The sequence below is a fragment of the Papaver somniferum genome, chromosome 4 (assembly GCF_003573695.1).
Source record: "Papaver somniferum cultivar HN1 chromosome 4, ASM357369v1, whole genome shotgun sequence".
Lineage (NCBI taxonomy): Eukaryota > Viridiplantae > Streptophyta > Magnoliopsida > Ranunculales > Papaveraceae > Papaver > Papaver somniferum.
Window position 1 is genome coordinate 56,958,045 of NC_039361.1, and position 23,932 is coordinate 56,981,976.

At 36.5% G+C, this 23,932-nt stretch overlaps 1 protein-coding gene across 1 annotated transcript; it reads right to left on the reverse strand.

Annotated features, from left to right (window-relative positions):
* Window positions 1–19,450: 19,450 nt before the first annotated feature.
* On the reverse strand, window positions 19,451–21,826 carry LOC113272563. The gene is made up of 5 exons (XM_026522380.1): window positions 21,225–21,826; window positions 21,029–21,104; window positions 20,421–20,938; window positions 20,066–20,321; window positions 19,451–19,900 (listed from the first exon to the last, which is right to left on the reverse strand). The coding sequence occupies exons 1-5, from the start codon at window positions 21,824–21,826 to the stop codon at window positions 19,451–19,453; spliced, it is 1,902 nt and encodes a 633-aa protein (XP_026378165.1).
* Between the last annotated feature and the right edge of the window lie 2,106 nt (window positions 21,827–23,932).

Genomic DNA, 23,932 nt, shown 5'->3' on the forward strand with positions numbered 1-23,932 from the left:
GATCATATACATGATGGTGTCTAATTCGTCATGTTCATAACATCACTCATCGTCCCAAGATAAGCTATCCTTTGGAGGAGGTATGCTTAATTTGGTCATAACTTCTAAAGTAGAAGTCCTCTCTTTAGCTATAAGTTTCTCATGATCACAGATTCTTAACTTTCCAACAAGGGTGCTCCTGAAAAGTGCGGTAAGATCATTTTCTTCAGTGATGGTATGTTTTTCAGATTCAAATCGAGCTGGCAAAGATCTAAAGAATTTTCATCATAATATACCTTTCAGGAATGACCTTCCCTAATGCATGACAAGCATTCACTATTTCTGGCAACTTGTTATTAAATTCCTCAAATGAATCTTCGTCGTGCATACGAAGGTTTTCCCAGTCAGATGTTAGGTTTTGAAACTGTGCTTCTTTTCTGTGGAATTCCCTTCAAATACGGTTTCTAAGATATCCCAAGCATCTTTCGATCTAGTGCACATAAACATATGATGTTGAAGATCTTGTCTTATGACATGGAAAATAACGTTTAGACCATCAGAGTTGTGTTTAGCATCACTGATTTCATCATCTCTATAAGTATTTATACCTTTTGGAACATCAAATGCTCATTTTCGATCATTGGAGTATTTTATCCTCTTACAACAAGAACCCATGTCTTAAAATCACGAGCTTGTAAGAAAGAAAGCATAGTATTTTTCCACCACAAGTAATTTGTACCATCGAAGGCCGGTGGTACATAATCAAGATTGCACTCTTGCCCATAATATGATCGCTTCAAACACAGGCTTATCATGTCTATAGGTATTTGCCTGCTCTTATACCAATTGAAAACGCGGGGGTACCAAGTACACCACAAACTCTTTCGTTCGGAAACCTCTATAGATAAAACCTAATAAAATATCAAGTAGATCAACTTAATGATCCTTGAGGATATGTATATAGAGTTTAAATCTTTACCTCTTCTCAATCGATATATATAAGACAATAAGTCTTTGAACCTGATTGTTAAGAAAAGTACTTGGACCATCTCAAAAGTCAATATCCAACATCAATCTAGTCGTATTCAAATAATATAATCGGAATTCTTCCAAGTAATTAAACTTATTATTTATCTTTCAAAATACGAATTCTACAAGAACGAGTCTTGTAATCGATCAAAATTAGATGGACATATCTACTTGGACTAAATTCGTATAACTTTAATAAATCCAATTATAAAGATAAACAATACAATGCTTAAAAGGAAAAACGCAAGACACCAGAAATCGGTTAACAAGGAAACCGCAACATTAGAAAAACCTCGAGACCTCTTCCAGATTTGAATACCGAGCTGTGTATTATCCAATTACAGACACTAACCTATAGTCATAATTCGGACTAGAATGTATATGATACTGAATCAAACCCTCCAAGCGATTCAGTAATAACCACTCTCCTTACGTCTCTTGAACCTCGTAAGATTATACACGCTTGATTCCCTTGGATGACGTCCTTTACAGCCTAAGAGTTTCTTCAGCCGCAGTGAAGACTTTTGATACCAATATGCCTCTAACAGATAAGCCTATTTTATTTCGGTTTAGATCGGGAGATAAAGGTATGTAAGTCTGTTTGGAAAGACAAACTATCAAACCTTATAAACCCGAAACTTACGACTCCCGTAAAGCAGCCTAGATTTTTAACTACCTCTCAAGAAAAATATTTAAAAGATCAATTAAGATCAATTGTTAGATATATATCTTGAGGAATCACAAAGCCTGTGACAAACAAATCTTTGCGATTTATATCTATCTTACCTGAAAGAGATTATGAAAACCTCGATAATAGAAAAGAAATATCAGGATACACGAATTATCAAGGTAACAAGTCGGACCCGACTGCAAGAATCCCCAAAACGAAGTCTTTTAGTCGTAAACCTAATTATGTTTCACAGAGAAAACCTAGGTTCGTAGAGGAAGACTCTATATCAACCAGGGAACAAAGTGTCAGGGATTGAATTTCCCAGTTAAAAGAGCATCTCTACTTATAGAATTCAAGATAAGATAACTTGGTAATAAATCAAATACTTTAGGTCTTGAAAATACAATAGAATAATATATACAGTGATCCGGTTCTGGAACTGCGTATCATGATGTTCGGTTTGGCAAATATTCCATGAGAACAATAAGCGTAATGATGTTCATTAAAATACCTAAGAGTTTAATCATGATGCACATACATAAGTTTTGAAGTGATCAATTAAGTTTTAGAAGTGTCTATGAGAGTCATAGAAATAACATATTTAAAAAATAAGTTTGAGCATCTTCTAAGTTTATTGGGACAGTTGGTGAGACGGTTTTCCAACCGTAAGGATAGTTCATGAGTCAGGGACCTACGATTTGTGAACTGGATTTTCTAACCCTTACTCGGCTCGAGAACTCAAGATGACACAGTTTGAGAACTGGGTTCTCCAACCGTTCTTGGCTTATGAACTCCGATGGACACAGTTTCCCAACCGGGTTTTCCAACCTTAGCCTTTTATACCAACATCCAAAAATCAGTTCACCACGGTTTTCCAACCGGGTTCGTGAACTGTTCCCAACTGAATTAAGGTTTGCTAGCAGGTTTTCCAACCATCTTGTATTTTTGAAATCAGATATCTGTAATTTGCAAACGGGTTCACCAACCTACCCCGAACATAAATGTTAGAAGTTCATGAAACTCTCTCTTATGATGTTTGAAACATTCACAAATGATAAAATCAATCGTACGGCTATTTGCAATAAATCCACAAATTAATTCTCAAACAATAAATTGTTTCGAACTAATATTATTAAGGACCTTTGAACATTTATACTAGAATCGTATTTCGAAATTTTTAACAAGACAAGCTTGACTCGAAATCTTTTCTTTGTAAATCTACTAGAAGTCGTACGACATAGTCTCCGTGGATAAAACATTAAGATAATGAGTAAACAGAATGGTTCAGTTTTCACATACCTGATACAGAAGTTCTTTAAATGTCTTATGAGGGTGATATCTTATACTCAACTACCAAATTTTAACCAATTCTGAGACTTGACTTAGTAGGTTAGAAATCAAGAAATAATTTTGATCATCTAGTATTGACAACAAGCTTGAGATAACAAAACTTGTGGGTTCGATCGAACATTTCTCTAACAAGGACAACACAAGCTTGGATGAGTCGATTATGACTTGGATATCCATTTATAGATTATTGAGTAGATGCATGACAAACCTGTAGAGGATTTAACACTTAAGTAGAAACGAACTTATAGAGGGTCTATGATATATTTTGTTACTTGTACACCTTAGGAGATTAGACTCTGTGGTCATCATAAGAGCGAGGAAGGAGTTTTGGTCCAGCCATATGAGTGATGATTTAAAGTAAGGGTTTATGGTCCAACCATAAGAGCGATACTTAACCATGCCCGGTCCAACCGTAAGAACATGGGATCCCTGATCCAATTTTAAAGTTAGACTGTCTATTTATGTCGGGATAGAGATATGGACGGGCTTGAAAAAATGTTGTGACAATGGTCAAAGGCCGGATATAACGCTTGGGATCCTTTAATAGTTTGACTAAAGACCTGAGATAACGCTGGGAATCCCGAGTTTGTACCAGAGTCATAATAACACTGGGGAATCTTGAGCACGACATGGTTATGTAGATACAATCGTAAGGTGTAGTAGTAGAGCTTACCGAGGTTGTGAGGCTTTGCAATAGTAACAGAGCTCGGCATGGTATGCGAGGATCATCATAGGCAGCATCCCTCGGCAAAGGTAGAGATGCTTGGCATGGGTAACATCCCTCAACAGGGTATGCCAGGCTCACCATCCATCTTGGACCTAAGTTTTTTCATATCTTGAAAATTGTACCACACCCTCTTATAGTTCAAGTGTTGTCTAGGAAAGATAGTTAATCTCGAGGTAACTCGAAGGATTTGTAAAAGTTACTCCCTCCATCTTAAATTAACAGTCCTAATTGACTTTGTCAAGATATTAACGAAATCCTATAAAATGTCGTGACTAACCCTTGACTAGCCTTATTTAATGTTATGTTGTTACCAAAACTAAAATTAATAGTATTAAAAATTATAAATTGGATAGTATTATCATTTTAGGAAATATTTTAAGAAAATAAAAACAAACTTATACTGCTTTTATTATGGAGTCCTTAATTAGAACAAATATAACAATAAGTAGAAGTTTTATTAGGAATTTTATAACTATCCATAAATGTTTTTTATTTAAAAACGGAATGACAATTAATACAAATAATTGAGTAGAACTTTTCGTTATATATGGTGATAATATTTAAGATTTTGAATTAAGTTTATATTAAAAATGATTTTATGATTATAAAAGATGAAGAGTATGCTTGATAGTTTAAGGGAAAAGTATGTCTATAAACAGAGAGGACAGATAAAAAAGGACATACCAAAGTAGAAATTAGGATAGATTAAAAAAGACAGAGGGAGTATCATTTTTCCCTTTATCTATGAAAGAGACCATTTTACCCTTGGTTGAAAAATCATCATCTATACGTGCAAAACTGGAAATTTATTATTTTTTAAAATAGATAAAACAAGGGATTACCCTGGAGTTACATTGCCGAGAGATCTTGTTCCATTCTGCTTAACAAAAGTTGTCAAAATATAAGAGAGTGAATGAGAGCCCCAGTATTGAAAACATAAATTATTGTTATAGTTTGCTAGGCCAAACTGCCATATAGTTTTTTTCCATGAGAAATTAAGCTTATAGACTTTAAATTTCTAATGCCACTTAGAAAGTTTTTGGGGTCGTTCGGATGTGTTAAGATATTACAATATCTTGACAGCTTTGGTGTGTATATGCAGTTATAGAGTACAGATTCTTGTTATCTAGATGTTGTATGATCAGTTATGGCCATATATCTTTGTATATTTTCCTTCATCTTTTATCTGTTATACTCTTTTATAAGTAGGGTGCTTTTGCCCATATAGTAATACACAGAAAGAGTTTATCTCATACACAATTATTGTCTTCCTCTATGCTCATGTTTATCATGGCATCAGAGCCAGCAACAATCTGAGAATCCATTCTTCTGCTGCATAACCTTTGAAACAATCCTTGCTTTAGTTATTCAGAGAAAGTTATGTTTCAATCCCTGTGGTTCTCAGTCTTTTCTAAAACCATAAAAATCAGAAAATCAAATTATTCCTTCAAATCTGTTAACATGTCTCGAGAAGATTTCAAACCTATCACTGTGAGATTAGATGGAACAAACTATAATCATTGGTATTTTCTTATGAAGAGTTTTCTCAAAGGCAAAATTATGTGGAAATACATTGATGGTACAGAGAAGTGTCCTAAAACCAGCAACACCACCAACAAAGACAAAGAAAAGGAACCAGCAGTTGATTCCAATGAAACCCGGGAGATCAAAAATCACAAAACTTGGATATGCAACACTGTAATCACCTCAATTAGTATGCAACTTACCAGTTTTGTAGTTGCAAAAGATGCATGAGATTTTCTCTCAAAAAGGTATACACAAATAAACTTTGCTTAAAATTTATAAACTTGAACAAGATATTCGTTCCATGAAACAATCACATGATCAGTCTATCTCTGATTTTCATTCTGAAATATCCTTACTGTGGAATCAACTGGCTCTTATGGAACCAAAATTGACAACTGATCTACAACTGTGGTATAGAGAAGAAACAAGAGTGGTGCAACTTTTGATGGCAATACAAGATGAGTTTGAGTCAGTTAGGGGTGTTATTCTTCATCGTTCACCTCTTCCATCTGTTGAGTCTGCATTATCAGAGCTTATTGCTGAGGAAACGCGGAAACGTATCAAGCCAGAGCCTTCATGAGTCTTTACCATGTCTTCTTCCCGACCAAGTTTCAACTTCCAGAGAAGTAATCCAACAAATAATCCAACACAACGTGACTTGTTTCCAGTTCAATGTAGTAATCGCAAGAAGTTTGGTCACTTCGCAAGAATTGTAATTTTCCACCAGTTGCAATGCCACAAGATACACCTACAACTCAATGCAACTTCTGTAAGGTACTAGGACACTCCACAAGGAATTGTACATCTCCATCATCCAGAAACATGAGAAGGCAGAATTCATATGTGGACAACCAATATTTGGTGGGAAAACCAGATTCACTGCCACACCAACTTCATATATCACACCAACTCAATCTGCATCAACTCAAACTGCACAACCAACATCTAATACAAACTTTGATTCAACAACTCCGGTGCAAAATCTTGTTGAGATACAGGAAATGATCAAACATGCACTTTCAATTGGTAACAACTCTGCTGCTGCATCTGTTTTCTCAGCTCCATCAGGTATTCAACTGGTTGGTATCTAGACTTTGGAGCATTAAATCACATGACTTATGATTCAAAAGTCTTTGATAATTTTCATCCTATTATAGCTCCTAAGATAATACTGCTGATGGATCTGTTGTCACGGCAAGCCATATTGGTGTGATAAAAGTCTCAAACAACATATGTGTACCAGATGTGTTACTTGTTCCTAAGATCACAATGAATCTTATTTCCATTGGAAAGTTATGTGATCAAGGATTTAACATCTTTTTCTTTCCTAATGGTTGTGCTATTCAGGATCTCAAAACAGGAAAGCTAGTTGGGATAGGCCGTAGAGTTGGTCGAATATATCTACTTCAGTCTCTAGTCATTCCTTCAAAGATGCATAACCATGTCATTAATGCAACTACTACTCCATCTCACACCACCACATATCAGTTCATGTCTTGGCACTCTAGGTTAGGTCATGTTTCCTTTTATCGTTACCCCCAAACCTGAATTTTACTTGTCCTCAAGTAAAACAAAACTAAGGAAATCCTACCTATACCACTGTCGCTGGTCTCTCGAATGCATTTAGCGTATGCACTAAGCCTTTTGAACCACTAAGTGTCCCTAGTGGACGAGTGAAGTCTCGTGAAGGTTTGCTTAGAACGTACCTACAAAGTTCTAGGCCAAAATATAAGCTCAAATTCCATCAAATGTGACATGTGCAAGACAGTAGAAGCTCACAGCAAAATGGAGATGTCAATCTAGCTATCAAAGGCACAATCCTAGCACTGATAACAAATAAAGACATGTGATAAGAGTGTAAAGTGTATCTACACATGTGTAAAGAAAGATCGGATGTTATGACTACTAATCACCAAGAGATAGTTTCTCAGGCTAAGAACCGAGGTCGAAATCTAGCTAGCTGTCCGGACTTTACGAGAATTGTGAATGAGTTGGAGGTATTTCACAATTACTCGCGTTGTACATCAATGGCATACACCCTCCTTGCTTATTACAATGAAACAACAAAATGACTCTTTACATGACTCTTATTTACATTGACTACTCTCTTTTATTTTTGGAACAAGAGAGGATGGAATTGATAAATACTTGATTTTTTTTTTTTTTGATTTTTTTGATTTTTTTTTAATATTTTTCTGAATATAAACTCTTTTTTTTTTTTTTTTTTTTTTGTGAATGGAATTTACAACATGGTAACTCTTTTGATACATAGAGAGAAAGGAATAAAAATTACATGACACTTAGCAAGAGGTAGCCCTTTTTGATGCACCCAGTTAAATTCGATGGTTGTCTTAATGTAACCTCCACCTTCTGTCCCAACCAACCAAAGAACAAGCTAGTCAAGTTTCGTTCAGTATTCTAAAGTGATTGGCAACTAAAACTTCCGATAGAACACCTCAAGGATGAGGCTATACATGTATTGGTAGATCGTGCGCGTGCAAGTTTCTTATCACTATGTGAATTGTGCTAGAATCAGGGTGCCTAAATATCTAGACTAAGACTCCTAATAAAAACATATTTGCACAAGAGTCAACATTTCAAGGTAAATGAGCTCCATTTTTATGTTTTTTTTTAATTTTTTTTTTTTTTTTTTCCAAAAAGGAAGAGTTCAATTTTTCGATTATAGCATGATATCGTGGTACCTACTTTTCACCCCTAAACCTAAACTAAACATTGTCCTCAATGTTTCTAAAGATAAACATATTCATAACTTGGACATATCGGAAAAACGTTGAGTTTTGAGAGAAAGGAAGAGAATACCCGATTTGACGAAAGAAATAAACGAACTCCATTATTCATGGTTAGAATCCAACGTATTTCAGCCGCGATCGCCATGGGGTAGTAAGATATAAAAAAAAGAAACTAAAAACTACCTACCGGATTATGTACAAAAAATTCACTATATACATAAAGTCTAAAGAGTTGAGGATCAACCCAAAAGACAAAGTGTTGAAACATAGAAAGTTTCAAAACACTAAAATTGGACTTAAATGGGAGTGAGAGTGAAAAACCGAATGAATCACCCCTAAACCTAAATTGTTCAACAGATTTACTTTTAAGCACAAAATCTTTTAATTTTAGGGGTTCAGGATTCAAAAGGTCTAACTCATAATGGACTGTTTTCGGGATGGGCAAAGAAATGCATTCCAACTGTGGCTCTTTAAAAGTGTTATATTTTGAAGCAAAATAGTCCAAGAGGACTTGGGAGGCACACAGTTCCAATCCTAGATTGGGAATTTTCAGAAAAGTTGGTTTAAAATTTTTGTTGCAAACCAAATCTAGGTTGGGTGGAATAATCTCGATTGGAGATTTAGGTAAGAAAGTGGGTACATCTAAATTATTTTCATGGGTACGATCAATAGTACCAACACATACTTTTCCTAAATCAGAAACAGGTAAAACATGCTCACATTCATCGAACAAAACATCAAGACCTAAATCAGTATCATGATTGTTCGAAGTACTCAAATCATCACCGGAAGAAATAACATTTTGTGACTTAGGCAAGGAATCAGACACATCAAATTCGTCCTTATGCATAATAAAATTAGTGTCTACAGAAGATTCAACTATTCCTATGTCATGTTCATCTTCACAAAAGAATTGTACAAGCCCCATATTAGAATCAAAATCATATGAATTACAATGAGTATCAGAAGAAACAACATTCATGAAGGTTGAGGCTGAGAAGCCATATGTTATTGAACCAAAAGGTTCCACAATATTTTCAGCAAAAACATGTTCTTCTAACATATCATTATCATCATAATCATCATCATGGTAACATGCATATTGATCCTCATTAAAAGTGGTGGTGTCCTTAGTCGATTCATGTTCCTCTAAATCAGGTTCATATTCAATATCATTTAGATGAATGGGACTGGACACTTCATTAGGGACAACATGCATTTCCTCATGAATTTCCTCCTTTTGTAGTTGAAGCAAAATCTGATCTAACTTCGCCTGAATGCGTGACATAGTTCTATCAGAATTTTGCTCACCGAGTCTGAGAGCTTCTACGATGGAGTCTAAATTCATGGGAGTACAAAATTCTTCATGTTCAAATTGTGGTGAATGGTACATGTGTGCATGGTCATTAGGGTTTACAAAATATTGATCACAACCTTCGAAAGGTTGATTATGGTCCCAATGACTACCAGCCTCACAATTTGTGGGCATTTCATAATTTGGATTTTCATGGTATCCCCTAGATTTCCTAAATTCATGCAAAACATAGCAATATTCATCAGGGTGGTCTAAACCACCACAAAAGGTACAAAGATGCATATTAGGTTGGCTAGGTTGATACATGGGTGAATAGTTATACGGGTTTGCATATTGAGGCTCATGACCTTGAAAAGGTCCATAATTATAATCCCTATAACTACTGACATCATGGTCTGTGGGAGGCTCATAAGGTGAATCTTGCCCGTAAGCATCTCTAATAGATTTATTCCCAGAGGCAGACCAAAATCCAGACATGTCTTTGTTTTATGAAATAATCACACAAATCACAAAAAAGTAAGGCACAAGGGAGATGATAAAAATTTGGTTTAATTTGGGAGCAATTTTGGTTTTTGAAATTAGGAGCAAGCCCACATTGGTGGGAGAAATTTCTTTGTCAAGGGAAGGTGAACTAAGCCTACAATGTGTATGCAAACTGAAGCCCAATGTAGCTTTTGAAATAACCTAACTGTTGCTTGTTTGGTCTGAGGCCCAGTTGGGCTTTCAAAAGTTCAGTTTTTCTAATTTAAAACTACAGGCCCAAATCAGTCTAACACCACAAGCCCACAAGCAATTAAACAAACAAGCCCACAAGAAATTTAATTACAAACCCAACAGAAAAATGGAAAAAATTATTACAAGCCCACAAATTAAAAATGGAAGCCCACAGGTTGGGTTCTCTTAATGGGTTTAGGCTTACTTGCTTAAGCACAGCCCAGCTGCTCAGTTAGGTTGCAAAAGCCCAGTTGGGCTTTGGATCATCCTAAGATTTTGTTGAAGCCCAGTTGGATATTTCAGTTGCAAAGCCCAGTTGGGCTTTGTTCTTTTTCAGCTGCTTGGAATCAGCCCAGTTGGGCTTTGATGGCTCAATTTAGCACCAGGCAGCAGGGGTTGCAGCAGACTTGGCCTGGCACCAGCAGGAGCACCAGCAGGAGCACAAGTTCTAGCAACAATAGTGCAGCACCAGCTCCACAGCAGCAGTTCAGGCTAGCAGGTCTCTGGAGGGGCAGTTCAGCAGCAACTCAGGGGCAGCCTCAGCAGCAAGAGGCTCTCAGGCACAGCAGCAGCTTCACCAGCACTTGCCTTGGCAGCAGCAGCAGCAGCAGACAACAAGGAAGAAAAGCAAAGAAAAAAAAGATAAGCACAACCCAAGCTGGGAGCACTGAACAACAACAACAAAAAAAAAAGAGTAAGATGAAAGGAATACACTAAATGCAAAATGCTTACACTAAGATGATTACACTAAATGCAAAAACTCCAACTACACGACACCAAGTCCCCGGCAGCGGCGCCAAAAACTTGGTAGGCTTCTAAAAGGTCCTACAAATTATAACCGCAAGTGCACGGTGTCGAAAGTGGCAAATGTGCAAGTACGGGTCGATCCACAGAGACAAGGTGTGTGTGAGTTGAAGTTTCCTAGCTAATTCTGAGCTAGTGACAGTGGCAATGAGCCAAAGAAGCAGTGAGTGACAGTGGCAAAGGAACAAAGAAAAATCAGTGGCAATGAATAAGAAAAACTTAACCAAAACAGAACATGGGAGAGAAATTGTGGATGGGAATGAAGTGTATGGAGATGGATGAGAATTCTCTTTCACCTAGCTAGTTTTCCTAGGTCAGGTTTTTGTCATATGGCTAGTTAACTAACCTTACAGCCTTAGCTAACCCCTAGTATTGGCTGTCTGTTTAAGGCACAGGCAATCACAGGTCAACTAGGCAGTGGATTACTAACTAATGTAGCTGATTAACCCCTTAGAGCCACCACTGACCCCTAGCATTAGTGGTCTTCTTACAGCACCACTAATCACAAGTCAGTTGGGCTTTTAGGAATCTAACTAGCCTAAGCTATTTTGAGTTCAACAAAAACTATCCTAATGGCTAACCATCATGGTTCAATGGTCTTCTCTAAGGTTTAAACAGGGAAATTACATGATCATGTGAAGAAACATTACATACATAGAGCTTAACACAAACATAACATGGATTAGAACATAACAAACATGGTGATTAACATTGACAGAATTTGAAAAATACATTCACATGAACTGATATTGAATTAAAGATATTAAAATTTAAACAAAACCTAAGAACTAAACAGTGAAGCAAAAATTGAAATTGGAAAACAAAGAAAGACTAAACCTAAACCTAATGACACACTGGCTAGTCCAGGTATGCGTCAATTCGTCACCCAAGCATTCAATTTATACATGCAAGCTCAAAAAAATCAAAAACCCCCAAATCAGTGAAACTAGGGTTTCACCAAATACGAAATTCACTCACCTAACTCTCTGATTTCTTCTTCTATTTCGTCGACCCATGCTTCCATATCTTCTTCTCTATCTTCCCATACCTTTGATTTCTTCTCTAACTAACCTATATCATCAACCCCTAAAACTAGGGTTTCAGAGAGAAAGAAAGATCGAGAGGTTGATGTAATAGGTAGGTAGAGTGATGGGTTTGGTTGTTATACGTGGTGGGTATGGTGGTGATTGAGGTGGAGTTGGTGGCGGAGCAAGTGGTAGTGATGGCGACAGTGCAGTGGAGTTGGTGGAGGCGCTGTGAAGAAGAAGAAGGAGGAGATGAAGAAAACCCGATAGAATGAATTAGGTGTTGTTTGTTTTGGGAAAATATGTTAGGGTTCTAGGGTGTGTATCGGGAACATCAAGATTTGATGTCTTGCAAAGCTGAGCCGTGGGTAACATCTTCTGGAACGGATCTAACGGCGAGATGGAGACAGATCATGAGCGACCGTTGGATGCAAAAATACAACGAAACTGACGGCTCAAGATCGAGTAAGGTGCTGTGGTGTGAAGCAGTTGTAGAAAATTTGATGTACTGGCGATGAAGCGACCGTTGGATTCAGATGAGGATCCAATCTGACGGCTACATGAGAAGTGGGTTGTGAATTTGGGTTTTGGTGTGGGAGATAAGTTGGGCTTGGGGTAATTCCGAGCCCATTTATTCTTTAAGATCGATTTCCTCCTTGTTGAGCCCATTTCTAGCCTTTTGGTCTTGCGCACAACATTCTTCACAGCTTCCTTGCGTAATTCTTCTCGGCTTCCACCACTTTTCTGCTTTTTTCGCTCCGTAATTCCATCCAAACTTTATTTAGTACCTAAAAATGCAAAATTAATTAATAAAAATATTTATTCTTGAAAACAAAGAAAATACAAAATATGGGATAAAATGTAGAATTAATGCACAAAAGATGAGTTAAATGCCAAGAAAAATATATAGAAATATGCACTTTTTAGCAATCATCAATCATCTTTCATATATGATCAATAAGGGTTTACTAGGAGATACTCAGTTAGATAAAGAACTAAATTGCATCTCTTGTAAACTGGCAAAACAACCATCTATTTCTTTTAATATTAGTACTTCTATCTCAACTGAACCAATTGCTCTTATACATTCTGATGTCTGGGGTAAATCTCCAATTATATCAAAGGGAGGAGCTTTGTATTATGTCAGGTTTATCGATGATTATGCGCGTTATACATGGGTATATCTATTCAGCTCTAGAGAATATTTTCTTAAGTTATATGTTGATTTCTAAACCATGATAAAAACTCAGTTTGGAAAAGTGATCAATGTCTTTCGTGGTGATCAGGGTGGGGAATATATTTCCAATCCATTCAAAGAATTTCTTAAAAACCAAGGAACCATTCTCCAACTGTCTTGCACTGAAACTCCAGAATAAAATAGAGTTATAGAACGTAAACACCGTCATATTATAGAGACAGTTAGAACCAAATTAATTTCTGGTTCAGTCCTTCCAATTTTTGGGGAGAATCATTTCTTACCGCAGTCTACATTATCAATAGAGTCCCAACAACTGTCATAAGAGGAATATCACCTTATGAGCGCCTCTATGGTAGGAAACTAAACTATTCTGAGCTTCGAGTCTTTGGCTCAACTTGTTTTGTGCTCCTTCCAGAACGTGAACGTCATAAACTTGGTCAAAATAATGTCTTGTGTGTATTTATTGTCTATGGAATTGAACAAAAAGGGTATCATTGTTATGATCCAGTTAATAGAAAGCTTAGTGTCTCTCGTCATGTCACATTCTGGAAGAAAGTTTCATTCTGGCCACTTCCAAGCAGCAAATCATCATCTTTTGATTCTTTCGCTTACTCTGATCCATTTCCTAGTGAAACCAATCCTAGCACTTCCTCTATATCTACTCCTGAAAGCCCATATCCTCTAGTTTCTGATCCACCAAATACTGATGATCAAGACCACTCTATGACTCAGCCCAACAGTGCAGACCTAGCAAGAGATCCTGAGGGTAATGTTTTGCCACCTAGAAATCGAAGACCACCAGCTAAGTACTCAGATTATCATTGTTCCTTGTCATTTTATGAACCAAGAACTTACAAAGAAGTTGCAGCTATCCCTGAATGGCAAGATTCAATGAAAGAGGAATTGGCATCACACAGAGACGCTGGCACATGGGACATGGTAGATCTCCCACCTGAAAAATCAATTGTAGGTAGTAGATGGGTTTTCAAAGTTAAAACCAAATCAGATGACGATATAGACAGATATAAGTCTCGTGTAGTTGCTCAAGGTTGTACTCAGGAATATGGGATTGACTATAAGGAGACATTTGCTCTTGTTGCTCGCATGGTCATTGTTCGTACGCTTATTGTTGTTGTTGTTGTTAGACAATGGAACCTTTATCTGATGGACGTCAAAAATGCTTTTCTTCATGGAGAATTATAAGAAGAGGTATATATGCAACCTCCTTCTGGTTTACCTCATGATCCAACTCAGGTGTGTAAACTTCGTAAAGCTCTTTATAGACTTAAACAAGCACCTCGTGCCTGGTTTGAGAAGTTTAGCAGTGCAATTCTTCAGTATGGTTTTACACAAAGTTTTTACGACTCTGCAATGTTTACTCGTTCATCAGCCAAAAGGATAGTAATTCTTCTCCTGTATGTAGATGACATGGTTATTACTGGCAGTGATCTTTAAGGAATTGATAATTTCAAAACATATCTCAGTTCTTGTTTTCAGATGAAAGACCTTGATTTCTTAAGTTACTTTCTGGGCGTTGAAGTAGTCAAATACAATAATGGATACTTTGTATCTCACGTTAAGTATGCATCTGAGATTATTCGACGTGCCAGCATCACTGACACTAAGATTGTGGATATTCCTCTTGAAGTCAATGTGAGACATTGTCCGACAGACGGAACCCTATTATCCAATCCCACAGTGTATCAGTAACTGGTAGGATGTCTCAACTACTTGACTATTACTAGGCCTGACATTAGTCATGCAGTACATATACTAAGCCAATTTATGTCTGCTCCTCGCTCTACTCATTTTGATTCTGTTCTACGAATTCTACGTTATTAAAAACGGACTTTATATCAAGGTCTTCAGATTTCATCTAAGTCTGATCTCACCCTAAGAGCTTATTCAGATTCTGACTGGGTAGGATATGTCACTAATAGACGATCAATTACAGGATATTGTGTGTTTTGGGGAGATTCTCTTATATCTTGGAGAAGTATGAAACAAACTATCGTTTCTCGTTCTAGTGCTGAAGCGGAATATCGGGATCTTGCTCATACCACTTCTGAAATAATTTGGTTATGGTGGCTTCTTAGTGACATGGGAATTCATCTTCATAAATATACACCTCTGTTTTGTGATAACAAGGATGCTATACATATCACTCACAATGATGTTTTTCACGAAAGAACTAAGAATATAGAGATTGGGTGTCACTTCACAAGGCATCATTTCAAGCATGTCATAATTACTCTTCCTCATGTGAAGTATGATTTTCAAATTGCTGATCTTTTCACTAAGTCTTATCCCGCTTCTCGTCTACAATTCTTGGTTTCCAGACTCAAGATGTGATCTACACCACCTTGAATCTGAGGAGGGGTGTTAAGATATTAGAATATCTAGACAGCTTTGGTGTGTGTGTATATGCAGTTATAGAGTATATATTCTTGTTATCTAGGTGTTGTACGATCAGTTATGGTCATATATCTTTGTATATTTTCCTTCTTCCTTTATTTGCTGTACTCTTTTATAAGTAGGGTGCTTTTGCCCATCTAGTAATACACAGAAAGAGTTTATCTCATACACAGTTGTTGTCATCCTCTATGCTCATGTTTATCAGGATGCAACATGATCTTATCTTGTTTACACTTTGTGATGACGAGAGAGATTGCTTCCAACACTTTCCGAGTGTCTTGCTCGATTAAAATCTTTGAATGATTTTATTGAATTAACCGTTGAATTGCGCTTGAAGCTACCCGGTTCTCGATCCTTTCTTCACTAATAGCTACAATATTCAAGGACATTTTTCCGAGCCATGTACCTGCACCATCAAAAGTTATTAGAACTACAGCTGCATAGTGAGTACAACTATATAAGGCTATAACAATATTGATTTCTATTATAAAGTTATTGATCTTAGTAAAATTCTTAGACCATATAGTTTCCATCACAATTCCACTGTCATATCGTTTGTTCAGTCAACATTGATTTTTTTCTTCTTCTTTGAAATACCTTTTCACATATTCTTTTCCTAACAATTTTGCTAGACTCGCCGAAAAAAAAACTGTGATTTATACCGAGAGAGATCGAACGGAAACAGGAGAGCGTTCTGTGTATTGGGATGGAAAGGGCATGAGTGGACCCCACCCACCCCTCACACGGTGCAATCACGGTTCTCTTTTTTTCGGTGTGTAAATCATTTTCGTTTTCCTAATGCCCCATAACACTATTTCCTAGACTTCCGGTTAGTGAGGATTGTGATTATTTGGGAAGTTTTTAACATTGAATCAATTATATAGCCAAGTACAGCAGTCTAGGTTGTGGTTTATGTGTGTGCTTGGATGTAATTTAGTTACTACAAAGGTGGTAAAATCAAAATGCAAGACTGACAAGTCATACGTACCATTTAGCAAACTTCATGGAAACTCGCGTAATGACCTTTCTTTATTTTTCTTACGGAACACCTTGATATTCTCATCTCTATCATAATCTATTAAAGCTTTGCTCAGTTAACGTGTATAGACATTAGTATGTCATGTCTTTAAAATTGTCAAGCATATGTGACAAAAGGTGTTGTTTGTACCAAAAATTACTTTTGGACATAAAACATGATTGGTTGGTGATGATGATGCAAAATTAGGATTAGGAAATGAATTGAAGAAACGTAAAGAGATGAGACAAAAAGTTTAGGTGGTTCAGGGAGTTGTGCCTATATCCACGAAAAAACGGGAAGATATTTTATTGATTGTATGGTACAATAGTTTTCTCCCGATAATGTAACCTAAAATTTCATATCTTTTTAGCGTTTATGATACATGTATTTATATAGTTTACGTATACTCTAATGCTGATATAATCTTCATGTGCAAGAAACTTGGGAAACAAGATATATAGAGTGATCCAGAACTTTCTCCGCATCGACTTGGTCAAAAACATTCCAGAAACTTGTAAAACCTTCATGAAGTATTCTGGCACTGAATCGACGGAAGCGGTCCAAAATGACATGGACCAGCTGGTGGACCATGACTTTAACCGACTGGTTGACTTTTTGATGTTGGCTGGATGTTGACTGCGAATGTCGAGTTGTGACCGGAAGGCCTTGCTGGCAGACTGAATTATTGATTGGATGAAAACATGGCTGGAAGACTAAATTATTGACTGGATGATGGCATGGATGGCAACATGACTAGAAATCTCGATGTTGAACTTGGCCAGGGGACCAGGTCGGGCGAACTAGGTAGTGTTTGATACAAGGGAAAGAAAACAATTCCAAAAAAAGTGTGTTCCGTGGAAACAGTTTCGAGAGGAAAGCAAAGAAAGAGGTCCCATGAGAGGTTAAGTTAGAAACAAACTTTAGATCTCGCTTTTTCGTAATTGGGATGACAGTTCCATGGAATCATACTTCCGTGGAAAGGTGGCCGATTCCGTTGAATTAGATATTACCAAACACAGTCTAGGTGAAAATAGTTAAATCTACAACAATTGTTAGAACCTAATTGATCATTAAATCAACGGCCTAGGAGGATTAGGCTTGCTACGTGATTTGGTGGCCGAAACCCAGTAAACATAGGTATCGTGCAAGAGAAGTGTAAGAATTATACTCTTCCAGCAATTATATTTAGGAGATTTACAAATTTGACCCTGAATCAGGTTCGAACTCCTTAGAGCATCTCCAATAGAAACTGGAAAATTTATTTTTCCAGGACATGTAGGATTTTAGATATCAATTTAAAATAAATTCATCTCCAATAATAGATCCTACAAAATAAGAGGGATAAAATATTAATTTCGAAAGTTTTAGCGAAAGTCTTATCTAGATTTTTGGAATGACCTCTGTATCATATTTATTTATTTTTTAAATTAATTAAAAATATAATTAAACGGGTAAGATTTCGTCACATAAGGTCTTCTTTAGAGCAACCACAATCATGGAGGGGACTAAATACCAAATCCCATACCAAAAGCTAAATTAATTTAGCTTTGAGAGAGAGCAACCACAGTCGTGACCGACTAAAATATAGTCCGGCGCAAGTATTACATGCGTTTGAATTTGGGCGCAGTTAATATTAACGTTTGAAGTGAGACGCATTTTATACGAGCGTCTGGGTGTGAGCGCAGTTAATATGAACGCTCGATTGAGGCTCTAGTAATATGTCCGTCTGGAAAGGGACGGAGATACAAAGCACGCTCCATAATGGAGCGGACATATAAGTAGCGTATGGTTGGGCGTTGATATAATTAACGTCTGTAATGGGACGGATTCTTAAATAGCGTATGGTTGGGACGTTAGTATAACTAACGTCTAAAATGAGGCGGAGATATTAAGGGCGTTTGCTCTTATGTTTGGTATGCATTTAGTGTTTGGTATGTATCATATGTATCAGTAAAAAGATTTAGTGTTTGGCATGTATCATATGTATCAGTAAAAAGATTTAGTGTTTGGCATGTATCAATAAAAAGATTTAGTGTTTGGCATCAAACCCAAGATCATAAAAATGATACAATGCACACCACCATCCTCAGTTTTGATTTAGTGTTTGGTATTTTGTCCCCTCCATTACGATTGCAAAGGCTATGTATCAGTAAAAAAAGATGGGATAATTACGTCTCACACAGACGGTCATAATACATGCGCGTCACACAGACGCACGTAATACATGTGCCCAGACCTGGCGTTTTTAATAACTGCGCCCCATTGGGACGTACATTCTAATTACGCCTGCTATGGGACGTATGTTTAATCTCCGTCTGGTCTGGCGGTGTTTATAAATACGCCTCATTCATACGCTCTTTATACATCCGCCCCAATATCATACGTTCTTTATACATACGCCCGATGTGAAGCGCCCATTATACTTGCGTCTGTATTCATACGCTCACAATAACCCCGTCCCACTATAACCGATTTTAGTCTGGGTCGGCGACCACATTTGGTCCCAAACCCTAATTATCTGGACTAAATATGACTTTAGTCCGTTCCATTACGGATGATTTGGAGACCAAATTTAGGTATAGTCCCCAAATTTGGTCATGACTGTGGTTGCTCTAAGGGTCAAACCTCTATATTATTGGAAATATGGGGCGATATGTACAAATCCTCCTAAATAAGGGTCTTAATAAAATTTTCACTTAGGGTTTTTGACACCGGTTATTACTTATTAGAGATGCTCTTAGGTTTTGGAATCAAAATGACTTCGGTTTCGAAACTAACCTTATCTGACCCGTAAGTAGCATGTGTTTATGTGACACTTTTCATTGATGATACGATTGTTTCAATTACATGACAAAGTCCACCGGTTTCTATTTAACTCACTATCTATTCTTTTTTATCTATAATTTCCCCGTATTTTGTGGGTGTATTCTTAAATGTGCGATGATGAGATACCATGCCAAAAACTCTTACCCACAGAAGTTTCCACAGAAGTTTTAGAATCATTTGGTAAAAGAGCATCTTTAGAGCCACCAAATTTTTGGTTTATAATAGATCTTCGGAAGGCCTTCCTCTCTGTATTATACCTCCAAATCCACTTAGCATGTAAATCCCTATCTATGAGTCTCAGCCTTTTTACTCCAACTCCACCTCTTTGTTTAGATAGATTTACCTTGTTCCAACCCACCCAACCCATTTTCTTGTCAGCACCCCAAAGAAAGCATCTCATAATATTGTCTAATTGTTTTTCCACGGAAGAAGGAATTTGAAAGAGAGACATATAGTAAATTGGTAAATTGCAGAGCACATGCTTTATAAGCATCAGTCTACCACCCTTTGAGAGATATCTTCTCTGCCAGTTGCTCAATCTTTGCTGAAATTTCTGAATAATCACCTCCCATACAATCACTTATTTTGATTTACTGCGTAAAGGAATTCCCAAGTAGTTTAGAGGAAATTGCACTTTTTAACATCCAAAACTCAAAGCACATGAATCGACAAATTGTGCATTTCCAACAGCCACCAATGCACTCTTCTAGTAGTTTACTTTCAATCCAGAGATTATTTCAAAATCAATTAAAAGGTTTTTGAGGTTTGTAATATGCTCCTCACTGTTATCTAGAAACATAATTAGATCATCAGAATACTGTAAATGATGTATAGTGTCTCCATTTGCAGAAGGTTTGAATCCTTGAATGAGATTCAAATTTGCATCTCTTTGTATCATCAAGGAGAGAACTTCAACCACCAAAATAAATAAGAAAGTTGAAAATGGGTCACCTTGTCTTACCCCTTTAATGTTTCTAAACAACTCACAACATGAACCATTCAAATAAATAGATAGTCTGATATTTGCAATACACCAATGAATCCATTTCCTCCAAAAATTCCCAAAGCCAAACCTTGACATTGTGTAATTTAAGCAATTCCAATTTATATTGTCAAAAGCTTTTTGAAAATCCACTTTGACCACTAAACCAGGAGTATAAGATTTTTCTCTTGCATCTATCAATTCAGAGGTAATTAAGTTTCCATCTGTAATCTGTCTTTCATCAATAAAAGCACCTTGGTACTTAGAAATTATAATTGGCATTACAATTTTCATTCTATCAGCTAGACACTTAGAAATGATTTTGTAGATGCCACCTATAAGACTAATGGGTCTGTAATTATGCATTGAGACAACACCTTCACACTTTGGCAGAAGAATAATATTTGTACAGTGTAACCTCCAGTATAACCTACCAGTACAGTGAAATTCATTAAAGATATTCATTAGCTCAGGTTTAATGATATCCCAAGTAGCCTTAAAAAATTCCATAGTGTACCCATCATGACCTGGTGACTTTTTTAAACCAAAACACTTAACCACATTACGAACTTCATCTTCAGTAAAAGGTCTCTCCAGCATGATGCTATTCTGCACACTTAAAGAAGGAAGAACTAAGTCTTCAAAATTTAGTCTTAGAGGATACTGTTATGTGAATAAATCACTGTAAAATCTCTTTGCCTCAGCATTAATAGTATCCTTATCATGACCCATAGTATCATTTATGACCAAAGAAGTAATGCCATGTGCTCTATACCTACAAGAAGCATTTTTGTGGATAAATTTAGAATTCCTTTCGCCATCCATGAACCATTGGTCCTTTCATCTTGCATGTCATTTCCTAGCAAGATTTAGAGAAGCAATTTTATGTTGTAACCTGAAATTCTCTCTTTCAGCAAATTCTTCTTGTGGTAACCCATTAATTTCTTCTAAACTGTCCATTACATCAATAAGGTTTTCCAATCTATCCTGCTCAGTCTGTAATGAGCCAAAATTTTCTCTACCCCACTTTTTGATGAAATTTTTTAAGCCTTGTAGTTTTTTTTCCAAAACAAAACTTGGCTTGCCACTAAAAGTTAAATTGTTCCACCAAATCCTCAAACTATTTAAAAAATCCGGATGAGATAAGAAATAGTTCTCAAATCTAAAGGGAGATTTGAAAGAAGTACCTCCATAGCAACTTAAAAGGATGGGAGCATGATCTGAAATTGGCCTCTTGAGTCTAGTTTGGACAAGGCCTGGACATCTATCCTCCCATTCCATTGGCATGACAAATCTATCCAGTCTTAGGAGAAGTGGAGAAGATTGAGAGTTTGTCCAAGTAAATCTTCCTCCTGCCATTGGAATATCCAGCAAATTTTGAGAATTTAAGAAATGCCTGAATTTTTTTCCGTTTCTTTTGGTACCACCAGCTATATTTCTATCAGCTTGACACAAAATAGCATTCCAGTTACCACCAATACACCATGGATCAAACATTATGGTTCCAATGATGTGTGGATAGGGGAGCGTTCACTTGCTATCTTATATCCCCCACTTTACAGAATCTCAAGAAATAAATCTGTTGTCATAAGAGACATGATAAAGTTTTCTGACAATATCACTGCATGAGATTTCAACTTCTGCCGAAATCTCAAGGAAGATGAAGTGGGAATGGTTGCAGATTTATTGGGCCAACTTAATACTCCAACTGTAGTTGATTCTAGAGATGATTTCCTGGCTTGGAGTTCTGGTAACAATTTCTCAGTAAAATCTTGTTATGATGCTATTGAGTTTGCAGGTTTTATCAGATTTCCACACAAAAATTTATGGAATCCTAGAGTTCCCCAAAAAGTAATCTTTTTTACTTGAAACTTATGTTATAATGCTGCCCCAACATTAGATACTTTACATAACTCTATTGTTATAAATGGCCGCATTATGTGCAAAAAGGTTGCTGAGTCCAATTCACACTTATTTTTACATTATGAAGAGACAAGGAAACTATGGAACTTTTTCTTCAACAGTTTTAAGTTAGTTTGGGTTTTCAGAGAGAATGTAAAAGTATGTGGGAGTAGAACAAGAAGAAAGACAATTCCATGAAGAATAAACCGTGGAGCATGATCCCATTTGCAATTTGGTGGGTTGTCTGGAATGAAAGGAATTTGAGACTTTTTCAAGGAAAGTATAAGAATTTTAACCAACTCTTGTGTGAAGATAAATGTTTGTTTTTTAACTGGTCCATAGGTACAAAGATCTTTGATAACATCTCTCTAAATAGTTTGTTGTTCAATTGGAAAGGGGTGATAGGATTGCAGTAACCTGTGGGCAATCAAATATTGAGTTCGCTTTTCTTCTTTTCTTTTTTCAGATTTGGGTTTCTTTGTTATTTACAACAACTCTGTAACTCTTTTTTTTCTTGACAGCCACTTCTTGTGGTATTCATGCTTTTTAATATATTTTGCCCTTTTGGAGTAAAAAAAAAAATACCACGCCAAATTTTAGAGGCCAGTCCAGAGAGACAACTCCAATTGTGGGGTTAAGTTGGCCCCCAAAAATTGTTGTCCTATGATAATGAAACGGCGTTTGGTGCTTAGCCGCCGAGAACCGTTCATCTGTGCATGGTTACGTATATGAAAAACGATCTTTTGCCGAACCCTACTTGGGTCACTAACACCGGCACTAACGTACACCTTCTGGAAAACGGAGGAGGTGTGGCTCTATTAACGTCGGATGAACGAATTACTCTCCAAGTGTACATTCATTGCGCTCACCGGCAAAAAGAGAAGTGGTTCCAACTTATAATTACTCATATCCTTGTCCAAAACTTTTAAGAGACAGATATGCATGGATACAACTAAATAAAGACTTTAAATGATGAAACAAAACCACAGACTCGTTGCTGGATTTTTGAGGAAATTATGTAATTTAGCAACACAATATCATTTTTTTCGCAGCCAAACTCAATCAATTGTAATAACCGTGGCAAGTGGCAGGGGGTGTTTACCAATAAAGAAGATAGAGCAGTATTCAAAATGACAACTTTCTTTAGAGTATATATAATGAATTGGATTGGTTAGTAGTTAGTACTAGTAGACTTGAATATCTTGCGAAACTTGTATTAAACAGCAGCTCAAATTACTCAAAATTTAGATTGTATCCAAAATTTTGAATTCATAATCATGTATTCCCTCCGTTTTTTTTTTAATAGGTCAGTTTCTATAAATAAAAGTTTAAAAAAAAATAGACCAGTATTCTAATTAGAAAAGTTAAATGTTATTTTAATTTTTTGGGACCACTTTTATTTAATTTCTTTTGATGACAAGTGTCATGTGGACCACTTCACTTTATTTTTTTTTTGCTAACAAGTGTATGGGGACCATTTCACTTCATTTCTTTTATTGACAAGTGTCATGAGGACCATTTTCAATGATTTGTTCACTTAATTTCCTTAAATTTCGCTAAAAACAAAATTCCCCTATTAAAAATGAACGGAGCGAGTACAAAATGGATTTTTCAAATATGAATTGCTGCCCTTCAATACAACTACTTATCCAATTGCTTCCCTTCAATTCAACCACTTAGAATTGACAAATTGGTACTGGT